The 18,784-nt window shown below is 45.3% G+C and overlaps 1 protein-coding gene across 4 annotated transcripts in view; it reads right to left on the reverse strand.

The window, feature by feature from the left end:
• LOC143215762 (uncharacterized) overlaps window positions 1-18,784 on the reverse strand; it is a 45,856-nt gene that overhangs the window by 11,400 nt on the left and 15,672 nt on the right. For 2 of the 4 annotated variants that reach the window (XM_076438175.1, XM_076438179.1), the window contains exons 2-6: window positions 18,408-18,691; window positions 15,472-15,603; window positions 9,345-9,437; window positions 6,248-6,350; window positions 5,626-5,818 (exon numbers count right to left, since the gene is read on the reverse strand). In XM_076438175.1, coding sequence (XP_076294290.1) covers window positions 5,626-5,818; window positions 6,248-6,350; window positions 9,345-9,437; window positions 15,472-15,603; window positions 18,408-18,560 — 674 coding nt within the window. In that variant the 5' untranslated portion in view covers window positions 18,561-18,691. The remainder of the gene's footprint in view (window positions 1-5,625; window positions 5,819-6,247; window positions 6,351-9,344; window positions 9,438-15,471; window positions 15,604-18,407; window positions 18,692-18,784) is intronic. The other 2 variants (XM_076438178.1, XM_076438177.1) reach the window with 2 other exon arrangements.

Here is an 18,784-nt window from a genome sequence, read left to right on the forward strand (position 1 = left end):
TTTCTTTAACAAGGAACCGACGTGGTTTTTCCATCTGGCCAATAAACTTGCCGCGAACTATAAAACTTTTATTGGCTCATCGCGTTCGAAAAGTTGCCCTGGCATCGCAATGAAACGCGAGTGCGAGCGAGCGAGCGAGCCAGCGTGCACGTTGAAGGGTATCCAAGGCGGCGGAAAACACCGCCGTCTGGGAAACAGGGACGATACCTTTTACGATGGGAATACATGTGGGGGGAAACACATTCGCGGGTACTTGTTGCCACGCTTCCATCGAAGCGGACTAACTTCCGCCGCGGGGGCGAACTTCTATCGCCCGGGGAGAATTATTGCTCGGTTGTTTCTCACCATCGCTCTCACATTTTTATGTGAGTATTATCCGACCGCTCCCCGCGCTTCCCCGCGCTTCCCCACGCTTCTGCAAACCTTTCACACCGATGTTTCCTCACGGATAACTGAATAAACGGGGTCAACTCGAACTCGCGGGAAAAGGATACGCGTATAAACCGCGGTTCGACAACGGTAAACGGTACTACGCCGTACATGAGAAATACTCATCTTCGGTCTTATCACTGTTTTGTTATATGATCATCCCCTCGTAATTCTATCGCGACCAGGATATCGTCCATCGTGCAACTTCATCCCCTATTTAGATAATATTCTACTGACCTGACAGTGCTGAAAATTTTACCCATAATAGTACGACTTGATCTATAACCCTTAAAAGTCCATTCTCTCTACCCTTAACGAGTGGTAAAACATTTTTGTCCTTACTATATGATCATCCCCTCTCAATTCTACGGAGCTCAGGATATCGTCCGTCGTGCAACTTCATCCCCTATTTAGATAATATTCTACTGGCCTGACATTGTTGAAAATTTTACAGATAATAGTACCACTTGGTCTACAACCCTTAATAATCCATTCTCTCTACCCTTAACGAGTGGTAAAACATTTTTGTCCTTACTATATGATCATCCCCTCTCAATTCTACGGAGCTCAGGATATCGTCCGTCGTGCAACTTCATCCCCTATTTAGATAATATTCTACTGGCCTGACATTGTTGAAAATTTTACAGATAATAGTACCACTTGGTCTACAACCCTTAAAAATCCATTCTCTCTACCCTTAACAAGGGATAAAACATTTTTGTCCTTGCTATATGATCATCCCCTCGAAATTCTACCAAGCTCAGGATATCGTCCTTTGTGCAACTTCATACCTTATTTAGATAATATTCTACTGGGCCGACAGTGCTGAAAATTTTACAGATAATAGTACCACTTGATCTACAACCCTTAAAAATCCATTCTCTCTACCCTTAACAAGGGATAAAACATTTTTGTCCTTACAATATGATCATCCCCTCGCAATTCTACCAAGCTCAGGATATCGTCCATCGTGCAACTTCATCCCCTATTTAGATAATATTCTATTGGGCCGACAGTGCTGAAAATTTTACAGATAATAGTACCACTTGATCTACAACCCTTAATAATCCATTCTCTCTACCCTTAACGAGTGGTAAAACATTTTTGTCCTTACAATATGATCATCCCCTCGCAATTCTACCAAGCTCAGAATACTGTCCACCGTGCAACTTCATCCCCTATTTAGATAATATTCTACTGGCCTGACATTGTTGAAAATTTTACAGATAATAGTACCGCTTGATCTACGACCCTTAAAAATCCATTCTTTCAAAATTTTTTCCCCTGGATAATAAACTCGGCCACTCTGCGCATCTTCCGAAATTTACCTCTAAAGCCGGAAGACACGGCGTTGAAAGCGCGGATTAACCGCGAACGCAAGCAAACGCACGAAATAATGGCCGTATGAATCGTAGCTCTCCAAGAGAAATGCGATCCCTTTCTTGGCCGACAATAGAATATGTTCGAGTTGAACCGGTCCGAAGTTTACTCTGACGCGTCCCGCTGAAAGCAGTAGCTTTTAAAGGGTGAAATTACAAAAATCTGCTTGGATTAGAGAGGGATTGGGTTGCCCTCGAGAGAAATAATTCCTTGGGGAATGGGGAACGTGCACGCTCCCGAAGAGTTAAGCCAGCCCGAAAACACGTAAGAAAGGATAAGCAGATATCGTTGCCTTGGGGACACGTACATCGGACAGTCTGCTTCGGGGTGTTTACCCCTTAATAAGAGTGCTTAAACGGCGCTTTATGCAGAGAGAATGCTCGGGGATTCTGGCGAGAATGTGATTCCGTTGCTTTGTGACGGGAATGGATTACGGGATCGAGCAAGAAACGAAGACGATTTAATAAAATTTCCAACGATTCGGAATTAATTGGATTCCTGACTGCGTTCGGGATTTATTAAACGCGGTGGAATACGGATTTTTGCATTAAACATATACGATACGTACCGTACGGCAGAATTGAGTTTCTTTCGATTAAAAAACGTGTGCTTTAATAAATTGCCAGACATTTGCTTGGAACGACCAAGGAATAAGAAATTAGTAGAGAAAAACGTGAAACAATCTGTTTCAAGCCGAAGTTCACGCGGCGGGGATCTGCGAGGGATTCAGGGCGAGATCGTTCGAAAGGGCTCCGGATATTCCGTCGGGGGATCGAGTTTTCTTCAGCTCCGGGCTAAACAAAGCGAGAAGTCGCTGGAAACAAAACCGGTACATTGTCGTCGTCGGGGTCTATTCTTTTCTCGAGGAACGTCCTCCAAAGAAAGTGTTCCTTCATTACGACGGGACGAGGCGCGAATTGGAGCGAGTGTCCGCGAGTCTCGTCTCATATGTCGCCTCGCGAACGCGAAATGTTCGTGAATTGAAAGATTAGTCGGAATAAAGGAAACTGTAGAGCCCGAAACGGAAAAAAATCTCAACGTGAAATGAAATCCGTCGATTTTCACGGTAGAACTGAAAAATATGTTTTAACTCGAAAACTAAATATTCCTTCGGACCTAGAATAATTACATTGTACATGATTCTCAATATTGATTAATGGTATAGCAATTTTTAGCGACGATTCTGAGTTAAAAGGTACAGCAAAAAGTCTGGTACTAACTAAATTGGAAAGTGGAGTTTTGTGTAAAAGGAAGAAGGGGTCGCGCGGCTTCGCTTGGCTGATTGCGAGCAAATCTATCTAGCCGTGTCTGATTATTGATCGACTCGTTCCACTGGCGCATCGATTCGGCTTCGAAACAAGTTCGGACCGCTTGTATCGCGTTTCCGGCAGCGATGTCATCGTCATTAGCATATTAACTAATCGTTTTGTGATTTCGTTGCGCTTAAAGTCGCGCGGGTGTGAGCGAGGTAGCGCGAGGGCATCGCGATGATATTGGCCCCCCACTGTCGTGCCGGTTACAGTGGCCGAACACCAGCAAACTGATGCATAATGAGACACTTTGATAGCGTTTAATGGAATTCTGTATGAAGCGGCCGTCGCGGATGTTACGTTGTTTATAATATGCTCGGACGGCCGTGGAACGCGCAGCAATTAATCATCGTCGATTATCGAATGGCCCGCGAGAGGAGAAGCCAAGACAGCGATCCCGCTAACGAGATAATTCATTTTTATCTCAATCGCTAACTATTAGGTTGTTGCCTGTGAAATGTCCGATTTCTAACAGTACCATTAAACACACGCAATTTTGTACCCAATGTATTCTATCTACAAATTGTCAAGTTTCTAGATTGTATTACGGTCAAAATAAGACGTTATGGTCATTTACGTTTTTCATTTACAAGATTTTTATCTTCATTTTGTAGTTCTTTCTACCATGAACGACTAGTACGTTAATTATTTACGTTAATTACGTTAATTCTATTTGGTATGTACGTTATTTTTCCTGACATATAAAAGGAACACACGACAGTCGCGTTGGTTGACGTTGAAATGAACTTTGTTTAAAAGTGAAATTATATTGGGTTGGCAAATAAGTTCGTTCGGTTTTTGTGATTTATTCCACTCTAGAAAACCGAACGAACTTATTTGCCAGCCCAATACAAATAATATAAAGGTATAAAAGTAACAGGCACGTGGTTGCCTTACAAAAATGAAAATAACTAATTTATTTAGAGTTATTTAGTTGCGCGGTTCTTATTATAACACGTGCTCTAATAAAGATATTTATGAAATAATTTCTTATGAAGGCATCTTTATAATTTTATTAATTGTGAAATAAAAAATCTAGAACCGGCCGTGGTACGTTTAGTAACAATAACGTTTAGTAACAATAGACTATAATAGCATTTCTTGATCGAAACGTTTTACAAGAGTTGCATTCTAAAGTCGGACATTTCATACGCAACAACCTAGTAACTAACATCAAGCGATGTTCATTGGGCGAAATGAAAATGCATGTTCCTTGGAAGAAATAATTCTGCTGGGTCGCTGAACAATCGCACAGTGCGCTGGATCGTTCGAGGATCGTTCTGCGATTTCACGATCCCAAAAACAGCGGGGAGCGGGAACAAGAATACGATTCTAAGCGGAACCCGCCGCGAAACGTTCAGCTTTCCTTTGAAGTGCAGCAAGTCCAAAAGAAAAATACTGAGCGAGCTTAGTACGAATTCCTCCTGTTTCTCTCTCTCTCTCTCTCTCTCTCTCGTTCTCTCTGTTTCTCTGTCAGTCGTTTTTTTCGCGAGAGCCTCGGACCAACGCCGGAGGAAGAAAAGCAATCTTTCAAAGTGGGCGGAGAAAGTAAAAGGAAAGTGAGCGGCACGAGAGACAACACTCGACGAGGCAACCGTCTCGAACGATTTTTCAGCGCGTAATTACCCGAACGCCTTCGAAGCGGAGATGCTGCGAGGAAAACCGTGTTGACGAGTACACAGACCGACAGACTGTAACGTTGACAAACATTCGAGGGGAAAAGGGGCACGGCTGCGAAGAGGGTTGCGCGCTTGGCGCAAACTTGTCGGGGTCGCAGGAGATCAGGTCAATGGGCTGATTATCCGTAACGTTGTTACGCCGTTATAACGCCGTGCCCTCCCTTCAAGCCCGTTGCAACCCCCTTGTCGACCATCTACTACCAGCGCCGTGACAACGCGGACCAGAACCCCCTCTTCCATTGTAGGCGCATGCTTCGTTGCGTTTTCATATTGTTATCAGCCCATTTCCCGGCTGTAAGGTGCCTTGAAAATTACCTGGAGGATGCTCGAATTCTTTGCTACAATGGAGGCTAGATATCCTGCTGCACGTCAATTATTCTTCGTGAAACTCCTTCTAATTATTTCAACGGCGCGACCGAACAATTCCTTATAGCACGGAAACCAGGAGAATGCTTCGCTATACAGCCTTCGCTAGCATAGTATCACTTTCGTCTCTACGGATAGTGTTACTTTTTGATAGCCCTGGTCCTGGTAAAGACTGCGACGTCTTAATAGTATCCCATAAAAAATCCAGCTGACGAGTTGCGAGTGGAAGCCGGGGTGTAATCTAACGCCAAACATTTCGCAATTCGAGGAGCCGTGGTCGCGGTTAGGTATGCGTGAAACGTGTCGAGGGGCTCGTGAAATGATCGACAGAGAGAGAGTGGGGGGGGAGAGCAACAGAGAATGAGAGAAGGAGAGAGAGAGGAAAGAACGGCAGGCGAGAGACGAGTGAAAACAAAGACCGCAGAGAGGAATTGAAATTTCATTTCACATGCGATACGTACGGGTCTATCGCGTATCCAGGCCGCGTAGCGTCGGTCGCGACGTAACGAGTGCTTTGTGGCTGGGAGTAATAACGCCTGCTGGTCAAAAGCGGCACCAATTCCACGCCCCCGGTCAGCTCGTACACCTGAACTTGCTCGTTGTAGCGGTGGCGGTGCCGCGGGTACTCCACTGGCGGCATAACCGGACCGACACCTGCGAAACGAATTAATCTATTAACCGAGCACAGCGCGACGACCTTGCCACAATGAACGTGCCGCTTCGTGGACACGGCAACCCCCTCGACTGTTGAAACTTTCAGGTAAGAGAGGGACTCGGCCTTTTGCAGACAAATTATAGCAATCCTTCGCTGGCCGGATGTTTACTCCACCAACAGGACTCATCCATTCAGCCGGGGAACCAACCGTTAACCTTTAAACCAGTGATCACGAGCTAACTCGCTCGTTCTTCACTCTCCACTCTCATCCTTTAGACTTGTCTTGTTCTCATTAGTAATTCAACGAACGTCTCCCTCATTTTATTCAACAGAGTTCACAGTCGAATTTGTCTAACTGCCTGAAAGCTTCAGCAAGAGATTGACCAATGGCCATGAAACATTCAGATCAACTGAATCAGCGAGTTTACCTGACGCTGCTTTGTCGTCGAAGAACCTGTTCATATCCGTGACGTCGATGGGATTAATATGCTTCCGATGCAGCCTCTCGATCGTCGCATCGCTCGTCCATCCCTGCAACAGTGTACAATGTAACCGGACGCAACTGGTGGGAGAGGCGCGGAGTATGCTGACTCGATTAGGCCGAGCGGAACCTGTCAATAGAGTCGTTCCTTGGATTCGTGCTTCGTGGTAATAGTGTCTTTCGTATTTACACTATAATATCAACGACTGACGCGTATCTACTCGTTGAATAAACTGTACGTGGGCAATGATCGATCGAATCGCTCGCTGTGATCGCTGGACTGCGGATATTTATGCATTCGTGGCATCTGACAATTTGCAAACGCTGCTCTGGAACGTAAAATTAATATTCTTCAATTCCAATTCAATTCAATTCGTAGTCTGGTGATCACTCTGGGTCAGATAATAACTAGTAATACATAACAAATGTTCGCGTTGTTTGCAGGACACAGGAACCAAATAAAAATTGTTTTCTGCTTCTAACTATCCTATTAAAGCTGAAACGAATACATTGATGTCCCGAAATATGTTTAACATGCACACTGCTTTAAATTGTACGTGCCAATGTTTGTCACAAATGCATAAAATCGGTAGTCTAGTAATAAGCGAAAGCAATGAACTGGAGCGTGAGCGCCACTAAAATTTACTACACATCATACAAAATATTTTGTACATTGAATATCATCACTGGCGACCAGAATATCGAAAGCTAATTAACCGTGGCTAGGTAGATAGGCAATACAGGTGCCGCGGGAAATCGGTTACAAGCAACCCATCGAAGGCGAGGCATTTATTAGCGAGTACTCTAACGGGACCATGATGAGGCCACCGTCGGCCGATGAGCTGCGGCTCTGATCTCGACGAGGGCAGCCCAGTGTCACCCACGGGGCGTGATGAAACTGAAATTAGAGTTATATCTTGATCAGCAGTTACCGAGACCCTGCCGAAACTATCGTACGGTTCCATCAGTCTCCGGGTAATCTCCTCCAACGGTGAGAACGATCGAGATCGTCGAGAGCAACTCGGAGCTCGTCTGCCAGCCGAGCCGATGAAGATAACCGAACTGGAGTATAGATCGACGAAAGACTGCTATCCGAAGAGTGGGAAGGGAGGGGAGGCAGAGGACAGGATACCAAGGGGCATCGTGGAAGAATTTATCAGCGGTTAATCAGTAATCACTTAGGTAGTCTGGACTCGAGTTAACACCCGGGTTGGATTCATTCATCAACGTCGTTCTAGTTAGCTGGTTAACCGGGGCTTGCGGCTTATTATGAAGAAAAACAAGAAAACCATCCATAAATTCATCCGCCATAAATTCATGTCTCGTATCGCTGTCCGAGAGGGAGAGGGGACAACAACGATAACGAGGAGAGACGAAGCAGGATGCCCGAAAAGTCAGAAGAAGAGCAATGTCGGGAGGACTCGCAAGCGGCCGTTACCGAGCAGCAGACTTCCCTGAAGTGGAACGCGGTAATAAATTTCAGTTTAAACTTTCCGGCCGCGGATGCTGGCCGGGGAAGATCGTTCAATTACGCAGTAACGCGGCACGGTTACGCGTTCGCCAGTCGAGAATGCTGTATCGGTTAATTAAAAATTAAGAGTCGGCCGAGATCGTTCGAAGCCGCGGCCGGCGCAAGCAGGAAACCCCTCGAGGATCTCGTAGGTGACTGGCAACAAGAGATGATAGCCCCCTGACCCAGTTTCACTTTAATCAGTGCAACAGAAAACGCGAGACTCGGTCGTTCTCTTCTTTGGACTCCGCGGGTGAAAATTCATTATCTGAAGATTTATTTATGTGGAATTAACGGTGACTCTGCTACGAAGCTCGACAAATATGCGAGTCGCGCGTCCATCAATTTTGTTCGTTGTTAAGCGTTCGCAACCCCGAGTTCGAGGATTTCAACGGCTGAATATAAACGATGAAGTTTTATAAAAATTAGAGGAGGTCGCTCGCCCATCGATTGTTTCTTTAATTTTTTAAGGTCCAAGAACGTCGTTAGGAGCATCGACTTTTCTACCGTTACTTTGACTTTCAAATTTTACCACAGAACAATTATTTTTAAGGATCTTCACACAGTGAAACTATCAAATAGATGCATCCGGAAGCAAATCTACCACCGGTGGATTCTTCTAAAAGAGTTTAAGCGATTCAATGTCCCAAAGGGACCACTTCAGCGATGTTTCCCTTTGACGTATCTTTTTTTTTTTTAATCTTCGCAGCTTGCGAAAATGAAGATCGGACGTTTGAATCCTTTTCACGCTTTCTACGTTATTTACCGTCGGCCCCCGACAATCTCCGACTTGATGGAGAAAAACCTACAACCGTCTGTCCGTCGACACGGTCCGCGCCGCTGCGTTCGTTTCTACGATTAACACTTTGACGCAAGAAACGCCGACAGAGAGCCCTGATTAAATTTCATTCGTGAACGTTCTCGCCCCGGCCTTAATGGGCCGTGTGCTGCGCGTTAAAATAAATGTTGCTCGTAACTCTGCTCGAGGATGCCAAGTCGTTGCACTTGAGTTTACAAACTCCTTTTGAGCTAACCACATGAAATGGACATATAACAGCTTAAACTGAATTCATGGAAACAATTGCTCATCTCTTCTAGCGCTGCTGTGGAAGTCTGAACATGATCCCGAAGAAATGACGCAGCGTTTAAACGAGCCATAATGATGCTGATGAATCCCAAACGTACTCTAGATGCCAGGCGGATTAAACTGAACTCGTGAAAACAATTCCTCGTCGCTTCTAGCGCTGCTATGGAGGTCTGAACATGATCCCGGAGAAATGACGCAGCGTTTAAACGAGCCATAATGATGCTGATGAATCCCAAACATACTCTAGATGCCAGGCGGATTAAACTGAACTCGTGAAAACAATTCCTCGTCGCTTCTAGCGCTGCTATGGAAGTCTGAACATGGTCCCGGAGAAATGACGCAGCGTTTAAACGAGCCATAATGATTCTGATGAATCCCAAACATACTCTAGATGCCATACTCTAGTAGCAAGCTGATCGTACTTAACGCATCAGATAGTATGCGTACCAAAGACTCAAGGAATCGCACCCCCAGCAACTTCGGATCCCTCCAAGGAACTCCACCAGGACCGGGACGACCCCAGGGCCAGAGGGGCGCCAGCTAAGCACAAGGCGTCGTAGCATATTAAACAGTTTCTCTAAGGTTCGTTTGCTACTTCCGTGAAGCGACTGGTGCTCAATATGCTGATGTGCGCGGTGTATACTAACGCGAAGCACGCGCTCGAAAGCAACCGAGGATGCGCCGATACATATGTGATCTAGCTGACATAATCAGTTCTAGCACTTTGGATCGATAGATGAGAGAACGCCGCGCGGCAGCATGAATGAGGCGATTTTCTTGTTACCCGACTCATGAATGACGAAGTTTAACGTAGCTAGTCGTGACGTAGGTAGACCTGTACTACTTGTTTGATCAATGATAGACTTTTACCACTTGTCTGCGAATTTTTGATTTTGTTCTTGATTTCGATTTTGTTGAATGTACAAAGATCTTGTTCATTGATTTAGATTGTGTTGAATGTACAAAGATTTTGTTCATTGATTTAGATTTTGTTGAAGGAACAAAGATCTTGTTCATTGATTCAGATTTTGTTGAATGAACAAAGATCTTGTTCATTAATTCAGATTTTGTTGAATGAACAAAGATCTTGTTCATTGATTTAGACTTCGTTGAAGGAACAAAGATCTTGTTCATTGATTTAGACTTCGTTGAAGGAACAAAGATCTTGTTCATTGATTTAGATTTTGTTGGATGAACAAAGATCTTGTTCATTGATTTAGATTTTGTTGAATGAACAAAGATTTTGTTCATTGATTCAGATTTCGTTAAACGAACAACAGATAAGTTGCTCTAACGTACCGTTCACCCTGTTTGAAGAGACCAACTTTCCCGCTCCGCATGGCTCAAAACTGTACGTGATCGGTGACCGATACGTCCGCGGCTCAACCGGAAACAAGCCGAACACCCGACCATGTCGACGGTCCCTCCCACTCTCGCTTTATCGACGTTATTGCCAGCAGAAAGATGTTTCGCGTTTCCCCTACAGCGAAAGTCCATTACGAAATGTCTCTTATACGCGGCAACGCGACGACGAAAGTCGGTTCATTTCGGGCCATTCATAACGCAACTTTATCGTCGGGTTGACGAGCGGCCGACGAGTGGATCGATTAACGTTCCGACGAGAACGGGTTTCTCGATCGCCCGGACACGTGTTTCAAAGAGTCGCTTCGGACACCAATCTCCACATCAAATTCATTTGGATTAAATCTTACAATCTCGTCTGTGATCGAATAAAAATTCATCAACCACTTTCACATTGTTTATTTTGTAATTATTGATATTATAATTATTCGAGCACGTATTATTATAAAAATTGTGAAAAAGCTAGATAAACTCAGTCTTGTAATTTTTATAAAACAATATACATGCGATACATTTTGTGCCCGGTACGGTTAGTGTTAAACAGTCATCGAACATTACCGAGAGCAACGATTTCCGCTCGATCGCAATTCCCGGAAGAAATCCGTGACAGGCCATCAAACGCGAAACTTATGGCGGGATCGGCCGTCGAGTAAGTCGCGATAAAAGATCGGCAGATTCGCGAAACTTTCCCGGATAAGTAATCGCAGCGAGTCCGACGAAACAGATAAAGTTTCAATTAGAAAAGAAGTCTCCGTCGAGGAGATCCGATCGGAATTGATTGGGTGGAGAGAGTGCTGCGAACGCCTAATCGAGAACTTACGCAACTCGGACGTCGAAATTAGCCAGTCGAATTACCAGGCCGATTAAAGAATTATCGTCGAAAGAATCACTTTGGAAGTTGGTTAACGGGTCTGGACACGGAATATCGACGCGTGAAGATCGATTCCGTGCCTGGTTAATACATATTCCATGAACGAGTTGGGCGGAAAAGTTTCGTGTCGACCAGCCACGGGGTCGAGATGTTAATGAGAGTCGGAGTGTCGACGATATCGTCGAATTTTATCGGCAAGGTAACCGGTAACGATTCCCCACGACCTACTCGAACACCCTACGCCCCCTTTGTCGCGATAAGCTCGCTGGATGCGTCGTCTTTGCCGTGTCACACACAAAATCCTATCGGCACGTCATCTTACCGACTTGCTGCATTTACTATCTCCTGGTACGCTACAAAAGTATGAGACTAAGTGTCCCCGCTATCGGAGGGACATGAACGAGATATCGGGCGAAAGATTAATGAAACTCCACCGCCTCCAGAACGGAGCAAGCGTCGTAAAACGATACGACTTTGTTTTGTGCGAAGGGAAGCACGATTTTACGGATTTATTATAGGAAATAGGTTGAATTCGATTTATTAAAGCGGCAAAAACCCGCAGTCGTAATGTCCAATTATTTTTTAGTCTTCTCTTTTCAGGTGGAAATTCTTCAGAACTTTTTGCAGGGTAATAAAATCTGTTGGTCGGGATGATTATTGTTGGAACGGTGAAATCACGACAAGGGATTCTCCGGCGAATCTCCGTCACGCGAGGTCTGTCGAGTTCAACGGAAGAGACTTCCGGGGGAAAGTTTCGGCGAGTCGGTTACACAGGGAAAATATCGGGACAGATACCGTGTGAATTAGGAATGAGATATCGGCTCGTCCCCCGTGAGTAATGCCGCTTTCCAAGTTGATTCCGAGCGTAAAAGGATCGATGCCCGGCGAATTGCGATTCATGGAATCTTTTTCGAAAGAAGTTTCTTACGAGCTCCGGCCAATCGATTTTACAACCGAAAGTGCGCGCCCGGCGAATACAAAGAGCGTGAAAAACAGAGATAAAAGAGAGGGCGATACACGCTGGACGCTTCGATGATCAAATTGCAATTCGAGCGAAAACAAAACACTCGACACGAGCGCGGAAATTGGAGGCGCTATTACGGAATGTAGAATTGTATAAAAATATATGGGGTACGGGGATTGCTGTCTTAAAATAAACAAACAGCGGCCACTTCGAGGACGACGAGCGAAGTGGGTAATATCGGACTCGAGGTGGCACACAATCTTTTTGAACTTTGAATTGCAAATGGTCTCCAGAAACTAGCTCTCTCGAACCGACGGATCCCCGAGCCAATATACCGAGGGCAAACGTTTGCACGGTTATTATCGGCCGATAGTTGGAGGCTTCTTTACGACGATAACAGTCCTCGTAACTGCCAGGATAACAAGACCCGGAACGACATCCTTCCCCGCGAATTACACGCCGGCCTAATTCCGCGAGCAGCCTTCGATCCCGTTGGCCACAGTGCCTGGCGGCTTTCTATTTGCGCATACCGCCATCCAATAATATTATTCCGTCGCCTGAATTCCAGCTGGTACCTGTGTGTAACCCCGTGACTTTTCACGGGGAAACTGTGTCACCGCGACGAAGAAAATGTCACACGAACGACACGTACCCGCTCTTTTCTCTGGGGACCGCCTGCCGTGACTGTAAAGAGGTCCACCGCCATCTTATTCCACCCACTAGCTCTCCAATAACAGCCTCGCCTATGCAATCACTGTCTTCTGATTAAAATCCATAAAATGCGGACATTCGTCAAACAAATAGTACAGCTCTGTTACAAAGCGAAAACCACGCACACTCGCAAGTTTCAAATCGCAACACAATCGAAGGCGGTTTTGATGAAAAGAGGACAAACACGTATTTCGAACGGGTAGCAAAATATTTGTGCGCGTAATTGAATGTTTTGAACCTGCGATGAGCATCGTCGCTTCGCGGACTGCTCGTGCAATAATAAGGGATGGTGATTGTTGATCGAGTTCATATTTGGTGATGTTTCATGAACCATCGTAACAACATTCGCTCCCCATAGCTTGCGTTGTATTTAAAAGCTCTCTACAGTATTTTATCGATAAATGTCACAAATGTCTGGCCGGTAAGTGTCCCAAAACTATTTACACTTCTGCGAGGTTTACCCCCTTGAGGGGCCATGAAGCTCGAGAGGCTTTGGTCACCTAGAAGTATGACATCATACGGCTCGGGTATATCGGTGAGACGACGACAATCCAAATGACAAAACCTCTTTATTTTTCATTATTTTTTAATGGAACTTTCACCAACATATTCCTGGCATTTTTCTAATGCAAAATGATACGAAATATGTTGTGTAATGGACGATGAAAGTTTTTTTATACATGCGACGCATCATTTCTCGTAGATTTTTTCACGCTGATTTCAAATCTAGTTTCAAAATTTGTCTACGACCTCAGGGTTTTGCAAGAAATCGATTTTTGAAATGATTTGGTAACCCACTAGTTTGAAGGAATATTGTATTCTCATCTATAAAACACATTAAAAATAATCATAATGAAGTATTCGAACGTTTACTTAAAATCAGCGTGAAAAAATCTACGGGAAATGATGTGTCGCATGTTAAAAAAAATTCTTTTCCGCGCGTAGTATTGGAAAAACCACAGTTTTCTTGAAACTGTGCAAGTTTAACGAATTCTTTCGAGGTTAAAAATACGTTCGTACCACAATCTCCATAATTATCCCATATTCTGCAAAGTTTCAGCTTTCATTTAAACAAAATTTCATCGCTCTATCTCATTTCTATCGAAAGTTCTTTGATTTTGACACAGATTTCGTCGGTTTGGCCCATAGTGCGGCGCACAGTGCACTGAAATGCCTGTTTCTTGGACAAAATTCGATAACTTTTATTCTGTTTATGATAGAGACATGAAACAAAGCGGGTTTTTTTATTTATAATGAATTATTATATATATAGTAATTTATTTAAACATTGAAAAATGATATTTCTAACCAAAATTCGTTTTTATTGGTGGTTTTCAGTAGACGAATTCGCAGTTCAGTTCTTCCGAAACTGAAACTTCGTTTTCCGAGGGGAGGCCCCTCGAGCTCCGCTGTCCTCTACGTTCGGCAAAAGTCAAAGAACAGTATTTATCCCTGGCGGATAATTAATGATTAACTGCTGAAATTTCGAAATGAAATACGGAATCAAAACTGTACGAATACTGAAAAAAATGTAAACTGAATTTAGGTGTATTGTCATTTGGTCCATATGTAATACAAATTTTGTTTACGTGCTTTTATGTTTTTTTTCGATGATTTCTTTTTTTAACCAACGATTGACGATTAACTTCATCAATCGCTTGAATCAATCGTCGATTTTTCGATGATTTCTTTTTTAATCGTACAGATTAATCAATCAATCATGATTAAAATTTTAATCGATTAATGCCCAACTCTGGTACAGATATAGTGGAGCGGTGACGATCGAATTGCGGTGCACATAATAGAAACAAAAATCACCTCACCGCTCCACTATATTCCCGTACTTAGGCGTAACCGTGCAATCAATCGAAATAAATCGGCGATCCACATCGAAAAGGCTGCGGCGCGATCGACCCGCCCCGTGCGGATAAGATTCGCGTGTTTTCAATTTAACGGCCGCTACAACCAGGACCCAATAATGAATGAATAACATCCAATTTGCGAAGGAATGCTCGTGCCTTTGTCGCGGGCTTTTTCCAACAGCGTAGGCCAGACTTTTAATAGGCCACGGAACGAGCTCAAAGCTCTTGTAAAAAATAAAAAGAAAGAACCGCACAGAGAGAGAGAGAGTCGAACACACTCGTCCGACATTTTGCGCGTTCGACATGGAAAAATTCGATCGTTCGATCCCCGTGCAAGGCTATCAAAGGATTTTTCAATGGAGAGGAAAAACAAATGAAGCGGTCGGCCACTCGCTCTTTTCAACGATACGATGATGGGAAAAAATAAGGATCGCGATGCGTATCTCGATGACAGGCGATCGTTGTCGGTACGGCCGGTGAAAAGAACGTTCCTTCGTGGCGAGATGAACGGAGACCCTCGATACTCTTGAGCGGATAACGATCGATATGATGGGGACCGATCAACGACAATGGACAGGGATGAGTGCAACCTGGGTACAGCAGAATCGTTGTTGTTCGGTGCGACATTTTCTGCAAGTGTTTGGACACTTACCACTCGCGTGTGTGTGTATAGATGTTCTTTCTTGAAGAAAATGGAGTAAGCGGTGTCTGAGAGGTTCGAAGATTTGGTTCGAGCATCCCACCCGACGAAGCTAGCAGTTCGAGGATGCTTCTGAATATTATATAAATTGCTTGAAACATTACCTGGCCGAAATTCTGACACTTCGCTGGCTCCAGGGGCTCCAGCGGCACGTTCTTCTTTCTTAGGGTTGCCGCGCAAGGCGCTCCGCCTCCCGGCTTACCCCACGGCGAATAATTCTCCAAGATTTGCTGAAGCTGTAAACAGAAAGAAAAGAAGTGGATCTCCATGCTTAATTTTTTCGCTGAACCGAAAAATATTATGCTTCCCATGGAATTCGAGGGGATTCGAACGGAATTAATTCCAGCGCGAAGATTCCGCTCGGAAAACGTGCCGAGCTAATTCATTCGGTTCGCGAAAAATATACTATAAAAATCACCGAGATGGAAACCGGGGAAAACGGTCATAGTTCCCGTAGTGGTCAAGTGTGTCTGACACGACACGGATTGATCCTACCGCCCTGCTTATCGAGACTCCATTGTCCAGACAGTTTTCTAGAGAGAGCTCCTACCTCGAGGAGAAACGTTAACTGTCCGAGAGAAAATCCGACCGTTTTTTCCCTCTTCAGAACGCGAAATTCGTTACGGGATTTCTCGGGAAAGTGCATTATGAAACCGCGTGCGGAGATTCGTGCTCCGCCCGCAGAAAGTCGAAACAATTGATGTGCGCTCTCTGTGACTTTTATCGCGCGACTTTGCTTCTGAAAGGGCTGAATTTCGACGGGATTGTTCATTGCGAGCGAGGGAAATTCAGTTTCGCAGCCAATTACAATGCGCGGTTTTTAATCCTCCGTGACTTCGCGTTCGGAGGAAAGGAAGTGACGTCAAAAGTGCATGAAAAGGTACGGCGCGTCAAATCTGGGTCAGAGAATTTTTGTCGATCTTCTACAATTTTTAACATATCAATTACAATATCATTTACTGATTTTTCGTACCCATCAAAAGAAAAAGAATTATTCCAAGTCGGAAGAAGTTTTTAATTTTCCAGTTAAAATAGCGGATAAAGATTGCGATAAATCGCGGAATTGAACATCGCGCTCGCGATATCGTGGGATAAACAAATCTCCGGGCGAGGACGAGGTGGCAAGCCAATAAATGATGGGAATAATTGTTGCGTGACTCGAAAGTTGCACGGTATTACGCCAGCTAGGGATTGATTGAGACCATGGCACTGTTCGAATGAAATTACCGAACGGCAAGCAGGCCGGTGTGCAACATCTGAAATTCATGGAGCGTGCTTGGGCTTCCGTGTTCCATTAGTTAAATGAATTTTTCTGAGGCCGGCGAAAAATCTGACGCGTCGGTCATACGTTTCGCAATTACCGTGAACTCGTCGCCATAATCTGCGCGGCGAGTGGCTCCTGTTTATTATTATGTAAAAGACAGCCGTGCCGCTGCGGAGGCTTTGCGGCATGCTAATGCTCAAGTATCCTTAATCCGGTGTCGGGGGGTCGGCGTGATAAGTAATTCGGATGCACTTTACGGCCCCGGAATATTTTAATCTTTTATTGCGTCCCGCGGAACGGCCGTACACGTATGAATCTCCTACCAGAAACTGTTCTACCCCGCGAGGGAAAAAAGGCGAAGATAATACCCCCTGGTCCGGTCGCCGCCGCGTAAAATGGATATTTACAACCTTTCCAAGGTGGCAGGCGGCGCGGTGGCGAGTATAAAGCTGCACGGCCGCGAGCGGAACGGAATTAAAAAATTTAACGACGCCCTGATTAAAAAGGAACCCGATCCGTGCGAGAAATCGTTCCTCTTGTTTATCGCCCGTTCCTCTATTAACTCGAGCTGTCGACAATTTTCCAGGGATCCCTATTTCACGTGTATTCCACGTATCCGCATTTTAATTCGCATCAATCTCTAGGATACTACTTTTCGAAAGCAAAAAACATGAGTATATAAATAGATAGAAGAACTCATTCGAAAACCACTCCACAAAATGCGACTGCTATATGTGTAATCAACTAACGCTCTAGTTTATTATTTTTCAAACCCACGATCTCAACAATTTTCCCGCCGCTCCACGGGATCATAGCAATTTCACTGGCAAGTAGTACGAGTCGACCACTGGTCAGGAAAGTAGTACGAGTCTATGGTTGGTCAGACAGCCAGAATCAGAAGAATCGTTCCTCTGCACCGTCATGGTCTATTAGCTCGAGCAGCCGACAATTGTATCGCCCTCATTGCCCACCACCGCCGAAACAAAACGGATACAACAACTACAACGGTCCGACGCCGCCATTAAACGGTGAAAACGCTTCCGCTCGTTAGCGAAATGTTTCTTACAGCGACGCAACAAAGCACACACGCGGTATTTACACCGGCACTGTTAATGATACGGTATACACATAGAAACCGGGTTCGCGACGAGAATCGTTACGAAGGGAACCTGCGTAAATACCGAGCAAGAAAACGGAATCCGTACTCAAGATGGACTGAAACGGAGTCGATATACAACGTCCTTCAACGAACAACCGCGGCTCTAGCAAGTCGTGCTTCTACCCCCTGTAAACTTGTGTGCCCTTGGAGAAGCTTTCAGGAGCTTAATTTCTGTGCTTCTTGCCCGGAAGACGGTAGCAGATGCGGAGAGTGGTATCTTGACGAGGACTAGACGAAATTTCGATTTTTTCCCCTGGAAGGGCTGCTGTTCCCCGGAGAGGGGAAATTTGTAGTCCGCCCGCAGAAAATGAATTCTAGGAGGAAGCCCGAGCTTTCACAGACACGTTGGCTGAAACGTTCAAGAGCGGGAGCGTTCGCAACGATGTTTCGGTCGGGCGGAAATCTCTTACACGCACTCGTAAATCGTCGGGTACGGGTACAGTACCGACCGGAAATGTCGTAAACGGGAAGATAGAGGGGGTTTGTAGGCGACACGGAGACGACCGGGCCGATCTTTATCCGATCAGCGGGAATGATACCGGCGGAAATAAAGGTAAAGTGTGGTCAGCGGGGTTCGGTGGCCGAGCGAGCACAACAGGCCCGTTTACGACGCATACTTCACGCTGTTCACGGTGCTTTTGACGTTCCAGCTCCTCCTTTCGTCGTTTCCAGAGCGCAGTCCCGTCCTGAACGGTCCGCCTTTCCCGCTCCTTTCTCGCGTCCTCCGCGACTTCCGGCACATACGTCGTCTCCGGGATTTCCTGCGCCATCTCGGTCCCGGTGTCTTCCTCTTAATAAAAGGACGAACAAATCACGAGCATGCTACGACGGATCCGCTACCCGGCGCGAGGCCAGCCAGAACTGAAGAGCGGGTTCGTGGACCGGTACGTGAGCGGACCTTCTGAAAATCAAATGGATGTTGCGCGCTCAGAAGTGGCCGGGAAACGAACAAGCACGGTTCCGCCGCCGCGCCGACCCGCTTCGAGTGGACTCC

Source organism: Lasioglossum baleicum, chromosome 14 (assembly GCF_051020765.1).
Source record: "Lasioglossum baleicum chromosome 14, iyLasBale1, whole genome shotgun sequence".
In the NCBI taxonomy this organism is placed as follows: Eukaryota; Metazoa; Arthropoda; class Insecta; order Hymenoptera; family Halictidae; genus Lasioglossum; species Lasioglossum baleicum.